Source organism: Poromitra crassiceps (genome assembly GCF_964638095.1).
Source record: "Poromitra crassiceps genome assembly, chromosome: 25".
Classification (NCBI taxonomy): Eukaryota; Metazoa; Chordata; class Actinopteri; order Beryciformes; family Melamphaidae; genus Poromitra; species Poromitra crassiceps.
Window position 1 is genome coordinate 5,512,047 of NC_139649.1, and position 18,600 is coordinate 5,530,646.

The 18,600-nt window shown below is 44.7% G+C and overlaps 1 protein-coding gene across 1 annotated transcript in view; it reads right to left on the reverse strand.

The window, feature by feature from the left end:
- ip6k1 (inositol hexakisphosphate kinase 1) overlaps positions 1-18,330 on the reverse strand; it is a 34,653-nt gene extending 16,323 nt beyond the window's left edge. Inside the window, exons 1-3 of the mRNA XM_083661007.1 lie at positions 18,207-18,330; positions 1,362-1,805; positions 152-273 (exon numbers count right to left, since the gene is read on the reverse strand). Of these exons, the coding sequence (XP_083517133.1) occupies positions 152-244 (93 nt within the window). The 5' untranslated portion in view covers positions 245-273; positions 1,362-1,805; positions 18,207-18,330. The remainder of the gene's footprint in view (positions 1-151; positions 274-1,361; positions 1,806-18,206) is intronic.
- Positions 18,331-18,600: the final 270 nt, after the last annotated feature.

The following is an 18,600-nucleotide window of genomic DNA, read 5'->3' on the forward strand; positions in this document are numbered from 1 at the left end:
ACAACAGGGACGTGGCCGGTGAATTTGGGGACAGATAAAGTTTCATATACGCAAAACAGCTCCACCTCAATTCAAACATGCATAGACACACACACACACACACACACACACACACACACACACACACACACACACACACACACACACACACCTGGTGTACGAAGGGCTCCAGAGGGACGCCTCCCAGCGAAGCCCTGCCTCCCTGCAGCTTGCTCTCCATGTTGTTGGTGTGAGGGAGGCACATGGCTCCTGGCGGACGCACGGCGCCTCCTCCTGGTGACGAGAGATTTAGCAATGCCAAACATTATTCATACAGCGCTTCAGTACGGAAGTGCAATGAGGTCATAGAGCCGTGCATTTTATTGACACCGTTTGTTTACACTGCAAATATTACCCAAACATATGTTTACACTGCAAATATTACCCAAACATAATGCCCCTGTCAGCAAAAAGCCTGACACCCCTGCAGTAAAGGCCGTTGCGGGAGGTCTTACCTGCCCACCGCAATAGCCATTTACGACTCCCCTCCTATGAATATACAATGCACATTTTGTACTTAAAGTAGACATTAACCGTAACATAATGTAATATGCCTTACAGTTAATTTCATGAAGTAGGAATGGAAGGCCCAGACCAGGAGTTTTCCCTCTGAATAGTAGTTATGAACCACCGGTACGAATGGTGTGAACAAATAATGATTCTGTGTAAGCGCTTTGAGCCTTGGAAAGGCGCTATATAAATCCAATTCATTATTATTATTATAGTAGTCGTTTTTGTATGTATATAATATTGTATTGTCTGTTTTTCATTGTGTTTTTGTCATTTATGCAAATTGCTGCTGCAACGCTAAAGTTTCCCTAAAGTATCTATCTATCTATCTATCTATCTATCTATCTATCTATCTATCTACTGTATCTATCTATCTATCTATCTATCTATCTACTGTATCTATCTATCTATCTATCTATCTATCTATCTATCTATCTATCTATCTATCTATCTATCTATCTATCTATCTATCTACTGTATCTACCTATCTATCTATCTATCTATCTATCTATCTATCTATCTATCTATCTATCTATCTATCTATCTATCTACTGTATCTATCTATCTATCTATCTATCCATCTATCTATCCATCTATCCAACTATGAGATCATTTATTAGTAGTAGCTATAACTGTATTGTATTATTGCCTAAATGCTGTTTCATAGGCATTTGATGTGATCACCTGATGAATTCCACAATTAATATGTAATCCAACTGCATCATTTCAGATTGGTCCAAATGTTTGAACATAGGCCCCAGATATGGGTGTAACCGCCACAGAGCATGGCCCGTTGTGGCGTCACGTCTTACCGGGGGCATGGGCTCTGGTGCGCAGCGACGGGGAGGGCGGGGCGCAGGGCACCACGGGCTGCTGGGAGCGCACGCCGGCCCCGGGGGGAGGCGGCGCCAGACCGGAAAACCACCTCGCAAAACCTCCAATCAGAGCGCTCCAATCCACCGCCGGCAGAAAACCCTCCAATCAGAGCGCTCCAATCCACAGCAAAAGTTCCAATCAGGGGGCGCTCCAATCCACCGCCAACAGAAAACCTTCCAATCAGAGCACTCCAATCCACAGCAAAAGTTCCAATCAGGGCGCTCCGATCCACCGCTGGCAGCAAATCCTCCAATCAGAGCACTCCAATCCACCACAAAACCTCCAATCAGGGCGCTCCAATCCACCGCCAGCAGCAGCACACTAACCCGAGCAGGACGGGGGATGGGGACTGGGGGTCAGGCAGGCAGGGTCACCACTTCCTGGAGAGAGAGGAAACGAGTGGATGTTAGGTTTGATTTGATTTGATTTCTCTTCTTTGTATGTTCTTCTTGTGTAATATTCTTGTTCTGAGAAACCCTCAGGATGATTCATGAGGCGTCACCATTTTCACTCCACATGAGTTTGCATCCCTGTTATGTTTTGCAAAGGTCAGAGGTTACACAGCTTATTTTTCTGCAATGAATGCAGTTTATTAAGTCGCCATCCTCTCCTTGTGATCACTTTGTTTTAAGTCAATATACTGAGTGAGCAATCAAAAAATTTGAATGCAGATATAAATATAAATATATAAATGTGCCATCCCGTGCGCCAGGTTGGGTACGGGTACCACCTAGGCCTGAAAAGAATTCTGGGGGAAACATTGCCCTCTGTCGATCTGGGTAGTGACACTATATACAGTGTCACTTCAAAAGTATGTTAGTTATAGATTTTATTTTATTTTATTTTATTTGACGGTTACAAATTGAAATACAATATACTGAACAAAGTACAGACACGGATCTCAAAGAATAACATCAAGGATAAAGCACAATAAAGTCAAGACTTATTTCCATTGTGGTCCTTGGTCTAAAACAGGTAGATATAGAAAACAACAACAACAATATAAACATGAAATAATTAACAGAAGCATTCAATACAGTATGATTTATGCAATGAGAGATAAAAAAAAACATGCATATCAAAATACACAAAAGAAGCTGTACATCATAGCCTAGACATGGACTTGATCAAGAAGCCATAATTTGACCTTCTTCTTGAAAACACCTTGGCTGCTTGTACACTTTAAGTGGAGGGGCAACATGTTCACATTTTTGGCCCCGATAAATTTAAAGGAGCACTTACCTAGGTTTGTTTTAAAGCCAGGTAGACGTAAGTCAGCAGTACTGGCTCTAGTGTTGTGGGAGTGTGTATCTGCACTCCTCTGAAAGTGATTGCTAAGATAATCAGGGGCTCTGTTGTTATAGATGTTATGGACAATGTTAAGTTGGAGCTGAACATATCTAGCATCCACGGGGAGCCAGCCCAGCTTCTGAGTTCTAGGTTCTAGGGCTGGGTATTGTCAAGGACCTCACGATACGATACGTATCACGATACATGGGTCGCGATACGATTGTATCACGATACATTGCGATACAATACATATTGCGATATATTGCAATACTCTACATAATTTACTGACAGCTAAAAAATAGAACTAAAAATACAACACACTGTGTACCACCCAGGTAGTGTCATAATATGTACATCACTTTATATTGATATACTTAGTGGACAAATTGAGTCTAAACTCCTGAATGTTGAGTGTCTTACTGAACGCACTGAAATAAAAAGTATTCTTATTGTGTCACTGAACACACGGCTGTGCAAAAAAATCGATATGGCGATATATCACGATATTTTTCTGAAATATCGGCACAGTATTGTAGAAAGAAATAATAATAATAATCGATTTTATTGCACAGCCCTAGTTAGTTAGTTAGCCATAACATGCTGGTGTCAGTCAGTCCAGAGCGTCATATCAGCCTCCTTCCAGCATATTCACACACACACACGTCACATAGTAATAATAATAATAATAATAATAATAATAATAATAATAATAATAATAATAATACATTCAACTTAAGCCGTTTTCACACATGCGCTTTATACCGGGAAATAACCAGAAAGTGGTCTATGCCAAGCGCGGCCCCGCGATCGCTGATCTTTTACTAGCTCCTCGGTAGTGACAGGACCGGTATGCTGGCAGAGCGACTCAAGTGTGAAACGTGTCAAGTCATTTCATTTGCTGGTCCTTCTCTCATGGGCGAGGTGTACACACGTTGCTTAACCTTCACTTCCAGCGTGCATAATCTAATCATTCGCACATCAAAGCAATGTTAAATCATCCAAAATTAACATGAAACAATAGCAGCTGAGCTGATAAATGCCGACTTGTTCAACGAGCAAGAGGTTAGCGGGTGTGATAGATAACATCATTAGGCTACATTCCCAAAACGAGTGTTATTTTGTGACGAGCAGCAAACGTTTAACGTCGGAGTTCGACAAGGAAATGCGATGCGAGCAGGCATGCGCTGCAGTCATGGGCTGCAGTGCAGAGTAGTATCCAGGCAGCGTCAAGCCAGCGTAAACACAGCCGCCCAACGCTTGTATGTAGAGAAAGCAAATGCACGAAGCGAAATGTGGAAGTATTTTGCTTATGTTGCTGACAGCGAAGGCAAGCTCCTGGACACATCAAACGAAGCCAGTCTGTAAAAAGTGCTTCAACGCGACGCAGGTGAACGGATAAACATCGAACCAGCCAGGCTATTTCTCTCAGACAGGGATCCCAACGTCTTCAAAGATTTCAGTTCAAAGACTGGTTAGCGAATGTGAAGGATACAACATACATGCCCCTCTTAAGTCAAACGAGTGTGATTTATTGTGTGACAAGCGAACTTATTTCACCATCGGAGTTTTGCCGACCCCCAAAATAAGGACGATTCCCCATCCAAGTGCACACGTCACTCCCCACCCGCTCTGCAGTGCCGGCAGCTATATTCACGTTCATGGCCGATATTGATTTACAGGCAATGTTCCTGTACGCATTTGTGAAAACGGCTTTATATAGCGCTTTTATAGGTACTCAAAGTCGCTTTACACACAGAGTAAAATCATTTAATATTACATTTGTAGTAGTAAAATAAATAGAAAATAAGTGATGGTGGGGTTTAGCAGGTGAAGGCGAGTGTGAAGAGGTGGGTCTTGAGGGTCATACACACACAAACACACACAGATCTTCAGTATATCCATACCCCCCCCCCCCCCCCCCCCCCCAACCAACAGACACACACACACAGACCCCCCCCCCCCCCCCCAACACTGTGTTGTATGCATTTTGTTGATGGTTCAGTCCAGGACAGCAGCCTCTCTATCACAGGCTGCTGACAGGACCCGCGTCATCACACACTGGATCAAAGTCAATCACAGCCGCCATGTTTAAATACCCAGCTGGCAGAAACACAACACAACCAAGGTGGAAGGTCACAGATAGCTGAGAGAGACACGCAACACAAACTAGAGGCCGCTAGACTGTATACTTCCACCAACCTCTCGACAAAGTTCTGTCTGTGGTGTTATGTGAAAATCCATTTCGAGGTTAGTCACCTTTTTGTGATTGAACACGCCTATAATTACGACGCCCCCTTGTGGCCAGTGGGTTTTCTGTTTTCTGCAAATCTGTACAGAGTTTTTTGAGATATCCTGCAGACAAACAGACGAAAATAGAACATCTTGGCCAACTTCATTGGCGAAGGTACCAATGGAAAATAGGGATGCATGATATATATATTTAGTTTAGTTTAATTTATCTTTATCAATCAATCAATCGATTTTACATTTATACAGCACGAAATCTTAACAAGAGTTATAAGGTGCCTTACAAATAGAGCAGGTAGAAGACCAGGCTCTTTATTTGTAGAGATTTATTTGCACACAATAAAAACTTAAACGGGGGGGCGGGGGTTGCAGAGACAGGAAACCCTGGAAGGGCAATCATCTGTATAAAGCATACAATAAATAAAATAATATCTGCCAAATAATTATGTATTACTCCAATAATGAAATTATAGCAGACCTGTAACAAAACAGGGTTCCTCCGCAGCTTGTCAAAACACGAAAAAATTGTATTGTGATATTTGATTTTGTGCTTAAGGTCAATTTAAAAAAAGTACATTTAGGTCACTTTGTAGAAAATACCAAGATATATATTGTGTTTTGCCGTTCAGCCGGCGTTATGATTTTTGGTCCATATCGCCCAGCCATACTACTACTACTACTACTACTACCTCTCTTATTACTCGTCCTCCTCCCATTACACAGTCTGTACTGCCTACAGCCTCAACACTGACGCCAGCCTACTCTTCTTTCCTCTCCATCTTCTCTTCTCACATCCCCCCCCCCCCCTTCCTTCCCATCATGCACCTGGAAGCTGTGCTGTGATGACTCACCAGCTGCCTGACAACAGTCAGGAGGAGAGGACAGAGGAGAGAGGAGAGGAGGGGAGAGGAGAGGAGAGGAGAGGAGAGGGGAGAGGAGAGGAGAGAGGAGAGGAGGGGAGGAGAGGAGAGAGGAGAGAGGAGGGGAGGAGAGGAGAGGAGGGGAGAGGAGAGGGGAGAGGAGAGGAGAGAGGAGAGGAGAGAGGAGAGGAGAGGAGGAGAGGAGAGAGGAGGGGAGGAGAGGAGAGGAGAGGGGAGAGGAGGGGAGGAGAGGAGAGAGGAGGGGAGAGGAGAGGAGAGGAGAGAGGAGGGGAGGAGAGGAGAGGAGAGGAGAGAGGAGAGGAGGGGAGGAGAGGAGAGGAGAGAGGAGAGGAGGGGAGGAGAGGAGAGAGGAGGGGAGGAGAGGAGAGGAGAGGGGAGAGGGGGGGAGAGGAGAGGAGGGGAGAGGAGAGGAGAGGGGAGAGGAGAGGAGAGAGGAGAGGAGGGGAGGAGAGGAGAGAGGAGGGGAGGAGAGGAGAGGAGGGGAGAGGAGAGGGGAGAGGGGGGGAGAGGAGAGGAGGAGAGGAGGAGAGAGGAGAGGAGGAGAGAGGAGAGGAGGAGAGGAGGAGAGAGCAGAGAGGAGAGGAGAGGACAGAGGAGAGAAGAGAGGAGAGGAGAGGAGAGGAGAGGGGAGAGAGGAGGGGAGAGGAGGCGAGAGGAGAGGAGAGGAGAGGAGGAGAGGAGAGGAGAGGAGAGAGGAGGGGAGAGGAGGGGAGAGGAGAGGAGGGGAGAGGAGAGGAGGAGAGGAGAGAGGAGGGGAGAGGAGAGGAGGGGAGAGGAGGAGAGGAGAGGAGAGGAGAGGAGAGGAGAGGAGAGAGGAGAGGAGAGGAGGGGAGAGGAGAGGAGGAGAGGAGAGAGGAGGGGAGAGGAGAGGAGAGGAGAGGAGAGGAGGAGAGGAGAGGAGAGGAGGGGAGAGGAGAGGAGAGGAGAGGAGGGGAGAGGAGAGTACAGAGGAGAGAAGAGAGGAGAGGAGGAGAGAGAGGAGGAGCAGAGATGGGAAGTAACTAGTAAGAACAAATTCTTTGTTACTGTACTTAACTTGAATTTTCAGGTATCAGTATTTATTTTTCCGACACCTTTTTTACTTTTACTCCCTATTTTAATACAAATATCTGTACTTTCTACTACTTCCATATTCAAAACAGGCTCGTAACTTTAGTCTTAATGCACGGCAGACAAACCATGTAATGTTTGTCTATCCCTCTCATCTCATGCTCTCCCAGCATGCATTATGTGCACCTTTCTGTGTGGAAATACCATATCATACAAATTATTAATAAAAGTATATTCTTTATACATCTTAAAACATGTTTGGAGGGGATCGTTTATGTTTAATAATGTTCGAATTATATGAATATGATGTGAGTTTCAGTTAGTGTTGGACAGAAACACCCGGTAGAAATACTTTTTACTTTTATACTTTATTTGAGAGCTTTTTCACATTTTACTTGCGCAAACGTTGAATTAGGGATGTAACGATAACCGGTTTTAATGATAACCGTGATAAAATTCCTTACGATAACCGTACCGTTTAAAATTTTCATTATCATTAAAACCGTGGTACCGTGATTACCGTGTTACCATGATTACAGTGCTTTGAAAAACATGGTAAATACTGTCCATCATCAACCAAAGCTGGCAACAGTCTCCCAAATGCAAACGTGCAGCCTTGGAGCAATGATTTGAAAAACCGCCCACTGCAGCGCTCGTCTAGCTAGCACTCGTCTGGAGCGGGCGCCTTTTGTGCACCTTGAGGACACTTCCTGTTGCTTTTAATGAGGAAAGGGCGCTGGAGCTGAGAAAACGAAGCTTAGGGAAGACGCAGCCTAACTGTAGTAAAGAATGTGTGTATTTTCCCATCTCTGAAGAGGAGAGAGGAGAAGAGAGGAAGACAGGGGAACCAGGAGAAGACAACTCTGTTTACACTGTGTGTGTGTGTGCGTGCGCGCGCGTGTGTGTGTGTGTGTGTGTGTGCATGCACGCGCGCGCGAGTGTGTGTGTGTGCTCGCGCGCGTCAGAGTCTTGGCTGTAGTGAGGCAGAACGTTGGCTGACGACGTCACGAAACATGAATGTCTCTCTCCCTCTCTTTTGAAAGACCCCAGGGATTCTCCAGGGTTTTGGAAGCTATGTGAAAGTCCTTTCACTGGGAGAGAGAAGCAGCGCCCGTTGGGAAGCGGACACTGGTGTGACGTGTCTGAAATAGGTTTTGGTGTTCCAGCTCTGAGCGCCACCTGCCGCCTGCCAGAGAAGACTTCTGGGCAAAGCCAGAAGAGGAAGGCTGACGAGAAGCTCTGGCCTCAATACATCCCTCTAGGGATGTGCGCGACTAGTCGGTTAAACGTTAGTTTAGTTAGCTATTAGTTGGCACCAGAAATACTAGTCGATTTAATAAATGAATAATGTACAATGCCGCCGCCGGTAAACTGTTGATGTTTTGAGGCTGGCGTAGCTTAGTACAGCAACAGGCAGCGAGCTTAGCTAGCTAGGTAGCTACACACATGGGCAACACAACAACCCCTCAAAACTCAATAAAAGGCAGAAATATGTTAGTAAATCCCATCTGCTATCAGCCATCAGCCAGTGGATTTGTATCACTATATGTGTGTGTGTGTGTGTGTGTGTGACACACACACACACACACACACACACACACACACACACACTCCCTCTACTCCTCTCGCTGCCTGCGCCGCGCCCACAGCATCATCAAGGACTCATCTCACCCGGCTCATCATCTGTTCGTCCTCCTGCCCTCAGGTAGGAGATACAGGTCCATCCGCTCTAAAACTTCCAGGATGCTTAACAGCTTTTTCCCACAAGCTGTCAGCCTGCTGAACACTACCCCTCGAAACACACACTCATTGCTCACGAACTCTGTACAACATTCTGGACTCACTGTTTACATGCACTACTGAACAGTCACTAACTCTGATGCCTTTATAGAATCATGTATTTATTTATTGTATGTATTTATTATTTGGGCCGATGCACTTTACCTGGTGTTGCACTGTACGTCTCAGGGAGATGCTTGTCTATATCTCGTTGTTGGAGCAATTTAACAATTACAATAAATATACTTGAACTTGAACTTGAACACACACACAGGGCATCTAATGGCTTTATTCAATGACAGCTGTGACCTTGAAGGAAGCAGCAGCTGAACATTCGGGTTAACTAGCAGACAGGATAAAGGAGGGGAAAGGTAGATTCATTTTGTTGCATTTCTGTGTTTGGAATCTTAAGGTCGAGCTGAAGTGTCATTCCAGTTTATTTAACTTCCTTAGGGGACATAGAGGACTGCTTTTATGACTTGGAAGTGTTTTCTGAAAATCGTGTTTAAAACAAAAAACAAAACAAAAAAATGTAATTTGTGCTTCGAAGTCATAACAGTGGTCCTCGTTTGTGAAGATGATCTTGCTGAACACAAAGTTAGCGGTTTAATAAACTTGTGTTAACCACAGACCTTATTTCATCATGCATTTAACCAAAATCCCCATACAAAAATCCCGTTGCCTTTTAGATGAAGGAACCAGAAGTGCTAACTAACATCCAGGCTAACATCCAGGCTAACATCCAGGCCTGCCGGACTCATTCCTGCGGTACTCTGATGCACCGAAATCTGCGCTGCAATTCAGTACCGGTAGTAACGGTTGTAAGGGAACCGGTGCCATAGTGCAGGGGTTCCCAAACTATTCCGTCCAAGTACCACTACGTACCAAATCAACTTTCCCAGGGACCACTTTCACTGCTTATACCAACCGCCCCCCCCCCCCCATCTAAAATAAAATTTGCTGATTTAACCATGCAATAGCAGTAGAAAGGCTAAATAACAATATAAGGCTACTAGCTGGTTCAAAACGGACACACACACACACACACTTACACACACCTGCCAAAATTAGGCTGTGACACCTTTGGAAATGTTCTTCCCTCACCAAAATTTAGCCTAACTTTGGAGTGTTATTTAGCTACCTTCCTGACAAACTAGTAGGGGTGGGGGAAAAAATCGATTCACCTAAGTATCGCGATTTTTAATGTCACGATTTTTTGGATCGATCTTTTATTCCAGAATCGATAATCGCAAATTAAAAAAAAAAAAATTTTTTTTTTTTTTTTTTTGGGTGCTTGCAGTCAGGCAACTCACTGAACAGCAGACCAGGCGCCGCCTACTGGTTTACTAGTGGTTTTATTACTTTATTAGTTAGTCTGAAGTAATAATTACACTTCAGGGTTAAAGTGGGTGCATCTCATTGTAAAATTGGACTTCAAACGGCCCAAATCTGGCTTCAAACGGCCCAAATTTCACGCGCGTTGGCCCATATCACCCTGGCCTGCTTGGTATCTAATGCCCGGCCTGAATTATGATCCCAGTCCGCCCCTGTTTTTAACTATATCGCCCAGCCCTACTCATGATATATAATATACAGTCTCTAGTGTATGATTCAACTTTCCCCATGTTCTAATCTAGTGTAAAAAAGCAAACAAACTGAAAAAAGAAAAGAAAGATATAAACAAAAATCGCAATAAATCGTAATATCGAATCGCAATAATCGTAGAATCGCAATACTTAAGAATCGCAATATAAATCGAATCGGCACCCAAGAATCGTGATAGTATCGAATCGGGAGATAAGTGAATCGCCACAGCCCTACAAACTAGCATGACATGGTTGTTACACATCGATTCCTTGGGTCTTCTAGTTTCAAATAAAATTAAATGTAAAAAATTGTGATATTTCCAATATCCAAAAATCGGCCCAATCCGGCTACTCCTCAGGTTTTAATGTGCATGTAAAAACAGTTTGTAAAAAAAAAATGCAATTCTCTGGCGGACCACCAGGCGGAGCCCACAGTTTGGGAAACAATGCAATAGTGGAACCGGGTTTCGGTACCCAAACCTACTTATGGCTGAGTGTGTGTTGTGGTGAAGTGTAGCATAGCTAAATCATGCTAAATAAGGGCTGGAGTCTGCTACTGCTGACACACACCCACAAGAAAACAGGTTTTCTAAAACGCTGCACAAATGAGTCTAAATAGCAAATGCTGCATTTTCCAAATCCCAGGAAGCTGTCGTTTCCTCTGAGGGGAAAGAGATTCAGCTTCTTAAAACTGCAATATGAAATGACTTTGACCTTTAAGCAATAATAAACCTAATGCACTAGGGATGGGCATCGAATTTCGAATTTTCGAATAATCGTTGTTATTATCAAGGTCGACTTTTATTATTGAAATTCGAAATTCGATTTTTTTTTTTTTTTTTTTTTTTAGTGAAATGTTGCATTGTCTGCCCTGATTCTAAGTATAGTCGAATCGCTTGGTTTGAGCAAGTAAAACAATTTTTATAAGCATTTTAAGCAAGGTTTATGGAAAAATGAATGGCGGATGAAATCCCATGAAGAGGGAGAGGGGGTGACTTTGGCACCCGTTTGGCACTCAGACCTGAGCCTACTAAATATTTAATGAACCACTCATGATTGTCAAAACTGTTTTTTATTTTCGAAAATGTCAATGTCATGTAAGATGTTCTTTACTTCAGTGGTGCAATGCTTGTTTGAGCTAAAAATCCACAGCAGAAGCTTTTTCTATTAATTAATAAAGCCTTAGACTTACAATCAGGGGAGACAATGCAACATTTCACTCACAAAAAAAAAAAAAAAAAAAAAAAATTACATTTTTTTTTTTTTTTTTTTACATTTTTTTTTTTTTAACATTTTTATTTTTATTTTCGAATTTCGATTAAAAGTCGACTTTGGCCAGCGAATTTCGAATAGTGTTTTTGCTAGAAATGCCCATCCCTATAATGCACACAATCTATTCTATGGATGGCTCATGATTTTCACATTTTCAAAGTCATAAAAGGTTTATGTTACTATTTGTCTTGTCTTAACAAGTATGTTCACTTGTTTTTACCGGTGCCTGTTTCGCAGCAAAACACTGTTGCAACATCTTCCTAAACAACTGAAGTGCATGGGGACCAACTTTCAAATGTAAACAAACAAACAGCAGCACATTGACAACCCCCCTGGCCCAAAAAGCAGAAAACCTACTGGAAACACTACGTAACCATCTGCTGAAAGACTGCTCCCGAAAGTCTCCAAACTGCCCAACTCCATGAAGTCATTGGGACCACGAGCTAAATATAAAGTAAATTCAAAAAAATCCACAAGAGGTTATGGCATCAGTAGCTAATTTAACTTCTCCTAACGTCTTTCCGTGCAGAGATTTTCTAAACGATTGTCTCATAATAAATGGGATATAATGGATAGAGGGCTTGTTTTTCACCTCACCTGTCCCGTGTTCTACAGGCTGCCATGCATTGCCAATTGGCCTCTTTCACAGCAGCCATTTTGTGTGGAGAAGGCAGGCACTGCACGCAAAACATGAATGAGGGCCCCAGCACTGGAACACCTAAATGGATTGGGGAGTTGGAAACCCTCATTAATGTTTTGGTTGCACCTGTGTTTACAAAGCCTTTTAGACGCAAAATGGCTGCTGTGAAAATGGCCCATGAATGACGTCACACTCACCACGACAATGTTTCATCTTAAACTCATTGAGTGCCAGCCACTTTTGGAAGACGGATGCTCCCAGTGCCAGCCCTTTCAGAGCGTTTTCAGTGATTTCTCGAGGCCCACAGAATATTGTGTGATATTACTATGTAAACACCGAACACGCCCAAAGAACGATGATACTCTATTGTATCATCAGCAAAAAAAAGTTTATTGATATCATTTTCCGTTCTTTAGTTATCAGCCGGAGAAGATAGGTGGTTTTCACCAAAAACAGACGTTTCAAATTAGAAGCTGAGATAATCAGCCTTTTGTGAAATGAAGCATTTCAAGCACATCACTGACTCTGAAGCTAATATTTTCTGATGTAGTGACACCTCAAAAATAATTTCCTTCAATAAAACAGCGAAAACAAAGGAATTTTGTTTGCAAAATAATATTTTTTAGCTGCAACCAGCAGCGCTGGCCCCTGCGTGCGCAGACCCTACACTTTCTTGCTGGTCTTGATTTACTGCTGGTGGGCAATGGGCATCAGATATTCTAGCTTGCCAATCTGTCCATCGAGCCTGCTGGGTCTGTCTGGGACGGTGTTGTATGCTGCCCTGCGTGCCCCCCCCCCCCCCCCCCCCCCCCTCAACTGCAAACCCCTCCTCCGTGGGTGTGTCTCTGGTGGCTCTCTGCTGCGTTTGCTCTGCACTGAAAACCCAGCTTTTTCACAGCGTTCCTCGTGTATTTGTCACCGGCTCCCAGCGCTTCCAACTGAGAATAATAACAACTCCACAACTAATCATGTGGAGGGGCTATCGCAGCGGACACGGAGGGGCTCAATTGTGGGAGCAGATTGGCTGCTGCAGGCACAGCTAACGTTATGCTTCATGCATATCGATGCATACCGATGCGGTTTCCGTTTCATCACGGGGCTTCTTCTTCTGTTTTTCCTCACCTTTCTCTAATCTGGAGAGCACTGTCGCCACCTAATGGGTCCGTAAAATAGGTTATACACATTCAACATGCCCCAAATTTTTACAGGAGATGTATCAGGCTTTGATCCACGTCCCACCGTCAAAAAACGCAATTGACGACAATCGTCGTCATTGGCACTCTACGTTACTATTTGAACTGACGACGATTGTCGTCATTGGCACTCAATGAGTTAAGAGTCGATGCTTAGTTTGAACATGGTGTTTCTGTGGTTTGGGAAATCCCTGCTAGATGATGCACACAATATTAACAGTAGAAAGGCCAAGCTGCAGTTCATTTATTTATTTACCATGGCTGTTTTGAATATGGGAATTGAGCCACTTTCTGTGCAAACCTGTGTTGCTGCATTTTCAAACACACAAAGAAACAGCAGTTTCAAATTGAGCTAAAGCTATTAATCTACTACACTCCGGTTCACAGAGAAGGTTGTGTTCACACATGTATCTGAATTTAACTTGCACAAATTAATCCAGGGTTTTCCCTACCATTATAATGCTGAGGCGCAGCACGCAAGCCATTTCGGGCACCACCTTAATGTAAAATCAATGTCGGTCTGCAGTGGACTATTTTAGGACTACTTATCTGCTCTGCCTTTTAAAATTTTATACAAATAATGGTAATAATAATGGTCCAAAATGATGTGAAATTGCTTTTTTAAATTGAAAACATTTCCAGTTTTCTCTACCCCTGACGGCCTAGTCTCACTGGCCAGACTCCCCTCCCTTCCGGAAGAGGAGTCTGGCAGCGCTATTCACCATTCTGGAACTGCGATGGGCGGCGCTTAGCGGCAGTGCCCTTGGAAAATAGTTTCAAACAATCCAACTTGCCGTTTTCAGCGTGTAGCAGCGAGCTAGCGTGTAGGTTTCTGCCGTTAGCTTGCTAGCTAGTTAGCGTTGTTGTTTTCACTGTGGCGGCAGGGGACTATTTACAGTGACACACAGAGAGGAGGGAGCAGAAGCCGCTCTGATTGACATGGTCGGAGCCAATGACAGAGCTTGTAATAAGCGGGTAGCGGACATCCGGCAGCGACTGAAACAGTCACTCCAATGGGAGAGCAGCTGTAGAGCAGGGGAGGGCTTATGCCAGCAGCCTGTTTCCGTGCGGCCAGACTCCTCTCACGGAAGGGAGGGGAGGCTGGCCAGCGAGACTACCGATGGCCTGACCAGCCCCCCCCCCAACCCTCCAACCCACCCACCCCGCCCAGCGACACAGCCCCTAAGCCCAAAAGCCAGGGAAAACCCTGGAATCACAATACAAGTCTTTCAATATCATGCAGCCCTAGAGGAGAGCAGGCCCAAGCGCGCACACACACACACAGCTGCCTACGTTGTATTCCCTGACATAATTCAACAGCTGGCTGTTCAGTGACAATTGGCCACACACACACACACACACACACACACACACACACACACACACACAAATCTGTTTGATCAACATTGGGTGAGACACAGCCCAGATCCAAACAGAGCTGTCTGTCTGTATGCCTGCCTGCCTGCCTGTTATATGCCTGTCTGTCTGTCAGCCACCTGGGCTTCTGTCCTCACTGGGAATTAGTCTACCCTAGCAGTCACGTTGGTAACTAACATCATTTGGAGTCCTATTCTATCCTAAGACAATACAATTGTATTATTTAGTAGCCACTGGGGCTTGTGGAGCATGATTTAAATCACATTATGGTTCACATCATCATCATCATCGGTATATAAAAGGGAGCTAGGGCTCTGTCTGTTTCTCTGTCTGACCCACTGATGACTTCATCAGTGATGTCATAAATTCACTCACACACACACGCACACATACACACGAGGCTATAGTTCAGTGATGTCATCAGTGACACACACACACGAGAGAGGCTGAGGGAGAGAGAGAGGGGGAGAGAGACTGAGGGAGAGGGAGAGAGACAGAGAGAGGGAGAGCGAGGCGAGGGAGAGAGAGGAGAGAGGGGGAGAGACTGAGGGAGAGAGACAGAGGGGGAGAGAGACTGAGGGAGAGAGACAGAGGGGGAGAGAGACTGAGGGAGAGAGACAGAGGGGGAGAGAGACAGAGGGGGAGAGAGACTGAGGGAGAGAGACAGAGGGGGAGAGAGACTGAGGGAGAGAGACAGAGAGGGGGAGAGACTGAGGGAGAGAGACTGAGGGAGAGAGAGAGAGAGGGAGACATTGCACGTGCGCCAATAGGGCGAGGCCCACGCAGCAGCCGAGCATCTCGCCGCGTAGCGCGTGAGATCCCTAGTCTATCCAAAACCACAGATTGGATGTGAGCCACAGTGGCTACTATCTAGCGGCTAGTGTGGCTAACGTTATTACAGTAAAACTCTGCCTGCTAATGTTAGCTACTTGGCTTTTACAGTTAATTTGCATGACTGCGATACTTTGTCGGCACCTACAGGCTACCATCGACTTATTCTTCTTCTTTGGCGTTTTTGCAAGTAGTTGGTATAGCTTAAAGGAGCATTGCCGCCATCTTCAGCTTAAAAGTTGTAATAGAGAGCCAAAGGCACGTCCCGTTCCAGTTTAGGCATACGAACCAAGGGATTTCATCCGCCAAACCAAGCATTCAGCTTTATTTAGAATCAAGAGAGACAACAAAATAAAAATAAAAAAATTGGGTCCCTAGATTTTTGTCATGTCAAACAGGCCTGTGAATCTTCACTGGCCTCACGATTCGATTACAATTCATCTGTCAACGATTTGATTCGATTCCACGATGCATCACAATGCATCTCGAAGTATTGCAGTTCCAAGTATCAAATGAAATCCTCAATTTTCTAGATTATTACTGCACATGGCTACTTTTTCATCAATTGATACAAGCAGTCAGATAAATATCAAGTCCCTTTTTGACTCAGAAAGTGCTTTCAAATCTGAATGTCAACAGAAATCTAAACATAAACCATTCAACGATTCATCTGTCAACGATTCGATTCACACGTCCACCTCGTGATGCATCGATTAAACGATTAATTTTGACACCCCTAACGTCAAAGTAGGGTCACAAGCCAAAAAAGGTTTAGAACCCCTGGCCTACTGGCAGAATGCAGGCATAAATACAACTAGAAATATTGCCTGCTTTGTGGGCTCCTCTCTAGCCTCGTTGCCTTGCATGCTCATGCTTGCCCACTCAACTAGCAGCACCTCGTTGGTTTGCCCTTGTGGGGCTTGCAGACGCAACTCGCAGATGCGCAGTTGAGCAATTGTGCGGCGCCGATGGCCACGTGATTATAGTAGTGAGATTCACTAGTGAGATGCTTTTCAAAACATCCACATTCACCAGGCAAAATAAGAAAACTACTTCAACTTAACTTGTGCAAAACATGCAATATTTTTTTATGTGACGTTTTCTTTCAAACAAAACTGTAAGATTAATCTCTACCTAAACAGGCATGGATGACATCGGCCCGTCATATCGGCAGAAATGTTTAGACGTTTCGGGTCGCTGCCTATATTTCATTTTAAAGCCTTTGTCGGCCGATACCGATGACGTGCTGATATCATTGTGCATCCCTAGACAGTGTGACACCCCTAACCACTCTCTCTCTCTCTCTCACACACACACACACACACACACACACACACACACACACACACACCTCATAACAACACCCTACTAATGTGCCATAGACCTACAATTATATGTAGCGACCATTCTTCCTTTATTATTGAGGATCTAGCCTACTTTTCTTGTCATTCTGATAATGAAAATCATCATTGTGGAGACTCAGCTCTGCCCTTGACATCCAGGATGAGGGAGAGCAGGCGGACAGGGAGAAGACTGTGCTGTTATATAAGCAGCACAGGTAAAGCCAGCTGACTGATGCGGGGGACAGGACAGTGGAAGACAGCTTCTTCTCACCCGGATGATAGTGAGCATACAGCCGCCATGCTCTCATTACAGCCTGCCGCCCAAAGCACCAGCCAATCCCACAACAACAACAGTTCCGACGAGTAACGGGGCTAATATGGACGCCAAGACGCAGCTACTGACTGCATCTGGTTGGCCGTCTGCTCATTCACATCAAGAGTGGGACAGAAAATAAACAGTTAGCTGACAAGCAGCATGGTCACCATCACACTCAGCAGCACTACTTCACTTAGAGCCAGAGAGACAACAAGCAGCACAACCCACTAACTTCACTTAGAGCCAGAGAGCTAAAGCAGCTAACTTCACCTTTCTGTTCAGCTAGCCCAACCTCAAAGCCTCTGCTGACAATAACGCCTAACGGAGAGCGGTTCCGTTATTCACTTGACAGTTTTTACCTGACCAGCTACGAGATTTCACGAAACTGAATCAATCTAATGTCAAACTACAAGAGCGACTAATAACAACACCACGGCTTTATCAAACCTAGCCGCAAGCTAATTCAACTTTAACGACTGATATGAACCTTCAAAACAGCACAAGCTGCTCCTCATATGACTTCACGTGAACCTAAACATAGCCACGTTATGGCAAGCTGATAGCATTATGGCTAGCTGCCACATAACACATTTTTTAGACACTTGGGTAGCATGTTAGCTGCCTGCCTGGCCAGCTTCTTGACCTTAGCCTGACAGTTAGTTAGCTAACTCATTTGGGCTAGCCTAGCTCCTGCTAGAGCCAGCTCCCACCAACTCACTAACAGCTCAACTATAAGACCATATTGAGTCATCCCGCATCAAAACTCTCTCTCTTTGACCTTGTGTTTGCTGGCTAGAGGACTAAATCGCTCGACAGTATTTGCTGTTAAATTAGCGTAGCTGGCTAATGTTGGCTAACTAGCGTAGCTAACATTAAGGCTTGACGTTACGCAGTCTCCCGTTAGAGACAGCCAGCTGTCAAAACAACAACAACTGACACTGTGTGTGTGTGCGTGCGTGTGTGTGCGTGTCTGTACCGGGCTGGACAGGGACTGATGCGTGGGTCCGTGTGGCGGGGTCCCAACTCATAAACGGCTGAGAAACATCCAGGAGCCGAGGCGAGGCTACATCTAGCGGCTAGTGTGGCTAACGTTATTACAGTAAAACTCTGCCTGCTAATGTTAGCTACTTGGCTGGCTTCTACAGTTAATTTGCGTGACTGCGATACTTTGTCGCCACCTACAGGCTACCGTCGACTTATTCTTCTTCTTTGGCGTTTTTGCAAGTAGTTGGTATAGCTTAAAGGAGCATTGCCGCCATCTTCAGCTTAAAAGTTGTAATAGAGAGCCATAGGCACGCCCCGTTCCGGTTTAGGCATACGAACCAAAGGATTTCATCCGCCAAACCAAGCATTCAGCTTTATTTAGAAAC